This window comes from Calidris pugnax, unplaced genomic scaffold (assembly GCF_001431845.1).
Source record: "Calidris pugnax isolate Ruff unplaced genomic scaffold, ASM143184v1 scaffold30, whole genome shotgun sequence".
Classification (NCBI taxonomy): domain Eukaryota; kingdom Metazoa; phylum Chordata; class Aves; order Charadriiformes; family Scolopacidae; genus Calidris; species Calidris pugnax.
In genome coordinates this window covers 4544047-4552318 of record NW_015090776.1, presented here as the reverse complement: position 1 = coordinate 4552318, position 8272 = coordinate 4544047, and the positions used below count along the sequence as shown (strand labels likewise).

General features: G+C 53.6%; 2 protein-coding genes across 2 annotated transcripts in view; both read right to left on the bottom strand.

The window, feature by feature from the left end:
- NUTF2 (nuclear transport factor 2) overlaps positions 1–175 on the bottom strand; it is a 27779-nt gene extending 27604 nt beyond the window's left edge. The window contains exon 1 of the mRNA XM_014947859.1: positions 89–175. The gene's annotated coding sequence lies outside the window, so the exon portion shown is untranslated. The remainder of the gene's footprint in view (positions 1–88) is intronic.
- A 5323-nt stretch (positions 176–5498) lies between these two features.
- The window catches only part of THAP11 (THAP domain containing 11), a 3431-nt gene continuing 657 nt past the window's right edge, over positions 5499–8272 (bottom strand). Inside the window, exon 2 of the mRNA XM_014946917.1 lies at positions 5499–8250. Coding sequence (XP_014802403.1) covers positions 7631–8250 — 620 coding nt within the window. The 3' untranslated portion in view covers positions 5499–7630. The remainder of the gene's footprint in view (positions 8251–8272) is intronic.

Below are 8272 nucleotides of genomic sequence, written 5' to 3'. Positions count from 1 at the left end.
GCCTCACCCCGCCCCCGCTCCTGGCCCAGCTCCCGCTCCCGCCACCCCACCGGGCGCCCGCCGCCGCTCCGCCCCCCCCCGCACTCACCCCGCGGCTCCCACTATGGCGGCAGCGGCCCCGTGCGCGGCGCGAACCCCCTCAGCCTCTCTCGCCCGCGCTCTCCGCCCCGCCCCGCCCCGGCGGCCCCGCCCCGCAGCATGCCGGGACAGCAAGTCCCGCCTGCCGCCGGAGTGCGCGCTAGGAAGGGAGCGGAGGACTACAACTCCCGGCGCGCTCCGCGGCCCAGCCCGCCGTGGCTCATTTGAATGAAGGGAAGGGGACCGCGTGCCGCTGGCCCCGCAGGCCGTGCCCCGGAGCACTGTGGGATAGTGGCGGAGCGACTTCCCCCGCCTCAGCGGGGCTTGGCCGCAGTAGGCCCGTAGCCCAGCGAGCCGCCTTGGAGCGTCGGGGCCCCTCCGTGACAAACCGCCTGTTCGGGGGCTACCCGAGCCGCCCCCGGGACCTCGTCTCATGGCGAGGCTGCGCCTGGCCCGGTCTCCCCCGGGGGTTGTGGCTGTGGCGGCTGATGGGACCCTCTCGGCCCTCCCGCCCTGACGACAACTGACCTCGGGTTGTAACAGTGACAGGATTTTGTCCCAAGGAGAAGGGTTCCCACCTTCAGAGGTCTGTGGCCCGAGTGTGGAAGTTGGTAATGAGCTGCAGGTAGAACCATAGATCCTGAAATTTATTTTTAACTCCCCTAACAAGGGCTATACAATGAAGTAACATAAAATGTGCGGTCTCAAATGCGGAGACCTGCACCACGTTCACTCAAGCGGCAGCAGGAAGGCTTATAAAGGTGCTGAATCTTTGTGATGTGGTAGTTAGGTGGTAGGGCTGAGCCTGAAAGAGCTCAGTGGTTGCCCGGTGAGCAGTCGGGTGTGGTGGTTTAGCCCAGCTCTTTGCCTGAGCGTTACCTGTCTGCTTCTTGGAGAGAAACGGCATCACACAACCCTGGAAGGTCCACGGAGCGTTTGTCTGGGCTCGCTGCTGAGGGCAGTACTAGGAAAAGGAGATGAAGGTGACAGACTCTGAACCTCTTTCCTAGATTCCTCTGTCATCACGCTATCAGTATTTTCCAACAGGTTTCTCCTATTCTAAAGAGGCAAACCCGTGTGTCAGCACTGTTGGTCCCCATCTCACAACTTCTTACCCCACTTGGCCTGGAAAAGGAGACTGCAGACAGCTGAGGCTCCACTGAGTCCAGGTGAAGAGCAGCTGAACAATAAGCAGGTGATTTTTTTTCTCCATTCTCCCCGTTGTTTTCTGACTGAGGTGCTGGTTCATACCTGGGGGAAAACCATGAGCTTTTTTCATTGCCTTTATCATGATATTCTCAGATCTTCAGCTTCCAGCCTGAGACGTGTTCATGTGATCTGCAACTTGTGGCTGCCGCTGATGTCTCTCCCCTGGTGGGGAAAGATCTCAGTGGAATTACTTGCACCATCCTGACCACAGTTATTTGTGGACTCAGCTTAAGAATTTGTGTCATGAACAAAACTCATTTTTAAAATTGTGGGGCCTGTGACACTCTTACACAGGTAAACAGTTTGTACACAGCAACCCTCAGGTTTATCTAGGAACTGGGCTGATTACACACCAATGCAAAGATGTGAATATATGGAAAAAGGTACTTAACATTTATTCTTCATATCAAAAGGCAAAGGAGAAGGATTTGCATGATATGGACCACTTGGGCCCCCTTGTTCTAGCTGATCTGTTGTGGAGTCAGTTCCAAAAAGGACCCAAGCCTGGAACTTGCAGTCTTAAATGCAGGATAAAATGCTGTTGACTTTCCATCTGCTATTCCTGTAATAGCTATTATAGTGGGATAAGTATCTGTTAGGATGTGGCTACCCGGCTGTAGTAGCTCCTTTCTGTGGATAAGTATTTTTTATGGTGTGACTGCCCAGCTATGGTAGCCCCTTTCTGCTCTGTGCAGGTTTTAATTTTTGGAGGAGAGACACGGTAAGAATTTGAGGTAGAATTGCTATGTGATTTGGGAGGAAAACTATAAATTAGATGGTGAGGGCTGAATGGAGCGCCCTGAGAAGGAGGTAACTGGGGTTTAGGAATATTTTTCTAGCATTAGATCAGTTCCGAAATCATATTCCGTCAGAAGGGACATAGTGATGGAATACCAGGATACCCAGGGAGAAGTGAAGCAGTGAAGGTCCATCAGCAGGTGGTAACCTCACCACCCACAAGAGCACACCACTTTTTGTTCTTTTCCTGTGTAGTGATTCCCAGATGAGTTGTGTGACCAGCACAGGTGTGGCTGGTGCCTTGCAGTGGCCCATCTGGTCTCTGGGCTGGCCCAGCACGCCCATCTGAAATGTAATATTTCTGTGCGGAAACAGTCAACCCTTTGAAGTGAGAGCTGACTGGGCAGCAGCTGAATGGTGCTGATTCTTTATTTTTTAGTAGAAGTTAAGAAGGGTATCACCTAGAAGCCTAGGTGGCATCGAAGCCCTGCTTTGCTGGGCACTATGTGCAAGTGGACAAGAGAGATGATTTTTACCCTAGCAAATGTGCAATCTAGAAAACCGAAGCATAGTCGAGGCAATGAAGAAGGACTGTGCCATGAAGCATGAGATGAAAAGTGCACACTTGGCTTGGTCGCACCACATCCTGACCAGAGCCAACCAAATTTCTCTTAGCTGCTTCTTCTTAGCTTGAGCAGTAGGCTCAAGCTGGAACATAGGAAGTTCCATTCAAATACGAGAAAAAACTTCTTTACAGTGAGGGTGGCGGAGCCCTGGAACAGGCTGCCCAGGGAGGGTGTGGAGTCCCCTTGTCTGGAGATCTTCAAGCCCCGCCTGGATGCAGTCCTGAGTGATATCCTCTAGGCATTCCTGCTTTGGCAGGGGAGTTGGACCAGATGATCTCTAGAGGTCCCTTCCAACTCTGACAATTCCGTGATTCCGTGATTCTCACACAGCCCTTAGGTGGTGACGGGTTTGCGATGGTGGGACCCTGGGAGCACTCCTGTGTTCTGCTCAGGAGGACAGTGAAAGCTTTGGATGCTTCCTCCTTACCGTTGGTGCTGGGAGGCTGCTGCTGGTGCTTCCCAGATCTGGAAAATGTTATGAGGAGCCTGTTGGACTACCTGAGCTCCCTTCAAGAATAGCAAGGGGAGCCAGCCCCAAGAACAGGCCTCAGCACCCCCTGAGAGTAAAAAGAGGGCATGTGGTGAGATGCAGAGAAGGAAAAGAAGGGGATGGAGAAGAAGGTTGGGTTTGTCAGTCCCATCTCTTTCAATTTAGCCCTGATTTAGCCCAGAATTTCAGCATGTCTGCTCTCTCTGGAGAGCAGGGATGTCTGAGGCTGTATCAGAGAGATATCCACCGTCCAGCCTGTTGGCCTGTGCTTTCCAGCACACCAGTTCCCAGAGGAGTCTCCAGCCTCTGCATCGTGATGCTCGCTGGCACAGGAACTTCTGCCCTGCCCCATCAGGGCCCTGGTCACAGGGCAGAGGTAGGACCAGCGGGAAGGACTGCAAGAGGAGGCAGCTTCCGAAGCTGGAGGCAGGATACGAGACAGGGAAACAGAGGTGGGGTTGGAACACACTGACTTCCAACACAGTGGCTTCCAGTGACAGAAGAGAAGAACTGTAGATGAGGAGTTTGGGCAGGACGCTGGAGAATATTCCTTGTGCCAGAGAATATTCCTTGAACTCACGCTGTGAAAGATGCTGTGGCAGAGGTCATGAAAGCTGTCATCTGTCCAGGAATTTAATGGGAACGACACTGATCTCTAAATACAGATGAACCGAGGGAACCTTGTGCACGTGCAGAGAAGACCGTTAGGGTTTCACCTACAGGAGAGAAGGTTTTGCATTGGAGAGAAGCTTCTCCATGGCTTGTTCCCACTTGGTTCTGCTTGTTACTTTTTCTTGTCACATAAGAGCCCTTCTGTCCCTTCCCGTCCACACCTGAACATCGAGCTCAGGCTACATGTTACCACCTTGCCCACCACAGGGGCTCTGTGGCCAAAGCTCTTCTTACACTCCCTTTCTCACAAAGGCTGATTTTACTTAATTAATGTTTAGAAAACTTTGTCTGCAGACACAGACGTGTTGGGTAGAGGCTAGATTTGAATACAGGATGCAGGAAAGTGAGGAGCTGAAATAGAAGGAAGAGCATCTGCGTGGAGCAGTAACACAGTTTATTTGTTAGCATATTCAGGTGACTTCCTACAGAATAAACCTCTTAATTCACTGCCAGTGCCGCTGCTTAATTTAGCAGCAAAGGGGGGGAAAGTGCATATGAGGACAAGTGTTCACTTTTGTAACACAGCTTCATTTAAAGTACCCAGTTCAACCCCAAAATGTGACGTTTGAGGCACAGCTGAAATTTTTGGCCGCTTACAATTGTTTGAAACTCTAAACTCGTTGGAAATTAGGTACTTTGGGAAGTGGAGTTACACATTCCAAGATACTACAAGGCCAGCTCCTCCCTGCATGAGGCTGGTTCGTGGGGGGCCGTGCTTTCTCCTTTCTCCTCCATGGATAACGCAGGGAGTTGGTGCTGTCCCTCCCACAGAAGCCCTGTGTGGCTCCGATCATTCCTGGCTACTCAGAGAGCACCCCTCTCCCAACAGCCATTCCCTCAGCAGGACAGCTCTAACCCCGTTATCCTGGTTTGAGCGACACGGGACTAATTGATTTTCTAATGCTTGGGAAAACTGCACTTTTAGAAGACTCTGGTGTCTGAATTGGTGACAATATTCCCTTCACAGCCAGCTCTGGGTGCAGGTCTCAAGGTCTGGGTGATTTTGAGCTCCCCGGGTGCGGGGACGAGGAGGAGCGAGACCCGGGCACTTGGCCCAAGCTGCCAACGGGGTTATTTCATACCATGAACATCACATTCAGTATAAATTAGAAAGTTTGCCCAGGAGTTTATCTCTCTCTCTGTCCCTTGATGGCTGCCCCCCTGAGAAGTCCTTGCCCTGAGCCCTTCCCTTCCTCCCGCTGGCAGTGTCCCACATGGGCTGTCCCTGCGGGGAGAGCACGGCTCCCTGGGGTGGAACGGGATGGGGACACTCCTTGTGCGTTTTATATTGGTATCTGGATCAATGCTGGTTCTTTAGTGTTATTAATTATAATTATTTAGCCTTATCCTATTAAATCTGTTTGTTTCAACCCTTGTGTTTCCTTGTTTTTCCCTGAGTCCCCTTCCCAGGTGGAAAGGGGTCATCAGATGATGGAATAACTGTCCACATGACAACTAATTGTCATGGCGTTTCTCAAACCATAACACCTGTGCAGGCAGGCACGTCGTACACTGAACAAACCTCGAACTCCTCTTCCTCACCCTACATGAATGTAAAGATATTCACTCCCATGCAGCTGGGGAGTTCAGGAGGAATTAATGTTGCAAAAGAGAAGACAAGTTCCAGCCACCTTTTAGAAATATATATATATATACACACACACACAGAGCACGGAAACAGGAAACGTAACAAAACAAAATATACTTTATTAAAATTAAGCATGTTAGCACCTCAGTGTAACCTGGAGAAGTGGAAGAGTCCAGCAGTTAACCAGTCCAGCAGGCCGAAGGGCTGAACGTCCTGAAGTGCATTCCAATGGTAGAAAAAAAATACCACGACTGTTAAGCCACGCACGTTGTGGAGAAGCTGGGACGCACAACCCGTGTCGTTGGTAAGGGGAGACGTTGTGCTGCCTATTGTCTTGATGGGAGCATCGAGATCTGCTGGACCCATTCCATATGTTAAATCAGAGGGTGGAGCAGGTATCTGCTTTCCTTACAAGAAAAAAAAAAAAACCAACCCCAAAACAAACAAACAAACAAACAAAATCGCTGCTTACTTGACTGGCAGGAAGATCAGGATACCACGGAGCTGCAGTTAAGAGCTACATATCAGATTGGAGAAAATAATAAATTAAAATGAAATAATGGGAAATACTTAGTACATGAAGAGACCTGTAGTATCCTTACGGTCCACCATCCAACTCAGTACATGTTAACAGAGAAATGTGCCTTGCATCACCTCACAGGCTGCGACAACCAACGCCTTGTCGCTCAACGGGCTCCATGATCCAGGGACAAACCTCCCGCTGCCAAATCCCACCGCGCCCTTCTGTTTGGCCGTAGAGTATCCCAACGGAGAGTTGTAGAGCTACATTAGCCAGTGTTACAAAGATTACAATATTCTCAAACTAACAATACTTTTTTTTTTTTTACATTTAGAAAATACTTCTATAAAACTTAGTAAAACTGACATCCCGATGTACCGAGTACAACGCACTCTGCTTCAGGAGAGCTACCTCGCGTGCCCAACGGACGCCTGGGCGCTCCTCCCTCCGACCTCAGGATGGGCACACTGTGGTGAACTGCCTTTTGTTTCCAACTGCCAGGCCAGCGAAGCACGGGACACCAGATACCCTCCTCTTCCTCAGCCCCGAGATATCCATTGCCCCGGCAACCCTGGAGGCACACCTTCAGGCCAGCCTCGCTGCCCTCGCTCCACCGTCTTTTGAGCCACCATCGATTTGGTTTCCTGTTGCTGAAAAGCGAGGGGACTAATGGCTGGCTAGAAACAGAAACCACACAATCATGCCACGGGGATTTTGTTACAATACTCTTAAATCCGGGTTTAGAACACGCAAGCACGTTTCGGTAAGGTCTCGCCTAATGTACAGATGACGCGTCGTGCCCACTAGTTGAGGATTAGACAGCAAGGGTTTGCCGCTGCTGCAGATAAACTCCTCGCACTTCTCTTTCGTCCCCGTTCTCTGAGAGAAAGCCGAGGATTTACATTCCGACGTGTTACAAAGCCTCTGTTTCACAAGAGGGAGTTCTTAGCCAACGAGATACACTACAGCCATCAAATGGCACCGGGTTCTCAGTACCGGGTCGTAATCCTTACTAGGGTTGAGAGCACGGAGACGCCTGTAACAAATACGTATGTACTGCGGAGAAAGCAAAAAAAACCTACATATACAAGAGCACTCTTTTATCTGGGGATTCTTTCACGCTAGAAACAGCAGTCTTTTATGGCATCAGTAATTTACTGAAGAAACACATCACCCTGAGAGGGTTTCTAAAGCTTTCCTCGGGCCTCTGCTAAGCGAGGCCAAACACGACATCCTTGTTCGTTCCTGGGAAGGGTCCGGTGCCAGCCACACTCTCAGACATGCCTTCTGCAGGGGGTAGTGTTGCTGCTACCTCACTCAGCACACAGAGAGTTTATTTGCTGAGAACTGATACCCTCCGGCCACTTCGTGGTGGCACGGGTCCTATCAACGCTAAAAGAAGAGCTTTCTGCTGCTGCCGGGTGCGGATGGGCCTGGTGTAAAGGGGCAGGCACCCGCAGTGCCAGCTCTGGGGTAACGTGGGATAGATAACGGGGCTCGGCTCCGAGCTGACGGCGGCCGCCCCGTCCGGGCAGGGGGATGTGATGGCCAGGGGCCGCTTGTGCGGGGGCAGGAGGGACCAGGTAGGGAGAGACGGGGGAGCCGCGGGGCTGGGCCCCATCCTGTCTCCCCTCTGTCCGGGCACCTCACCGAGGGCGGCGGAGGCTCCGAGGTCGGGAGCCCCGCGTCGGGCCGGGCCCCGGCAGCCCTCAGAGGCCGTGGCGCTTGCGGGTGCCGGCGCTGGCGGCGTGGAGCAGCCGGTCCTTCTCGCGGATCTCCTCACGGAGCTGGGCCTCGGCCAGGCGCAGGCGGCGGATGCTGCCCTTCATCTCCTTCATCTTCACCTCCAGCAGCGCGATGATGTCGCGCTGCTCGTTCAGCTTCCTCAGCAGCTCCTCCGACGTGGTGCCCGACGACAGCGAGTACGAGTGGTCCGGGGGGCCGCCTTCCACCGCCACCTCCTCCCCCGCCGCCGTCGGTAGCCTCCCGGGAGCGGGCCCGGCGGCGGCCCCGGCCCCGAGCTCCACCTGCACCGTCAGGTCGATGGGCTTCACGTCCTCGGCCGCGCCCCCTGCCGGGACCTCGGCGGCGGTGGCGGCAGCTGCAGCGGCACCGGGGGGACCTTGCGCGGCGGCGGCGGCGGCAGCAGCGCCCGGACGGTCGGTTGGTTCCGCTCGCAGCGCCTCGGGGCTCGCTCTTCCGCCGGCCCCCGCCCCGCCTCGGCCGCCTTTCCTCCGCCGTTGGCCTCCACCTCCCGCCCCGGCCGCGTGGGGACCGCCGGCGGAAAGGCCCCGTTGGTGGCCGGTTGGAGCGCGCGCGCGCTCGCGGCCTGCAACCCGCGGCGGAGCCCG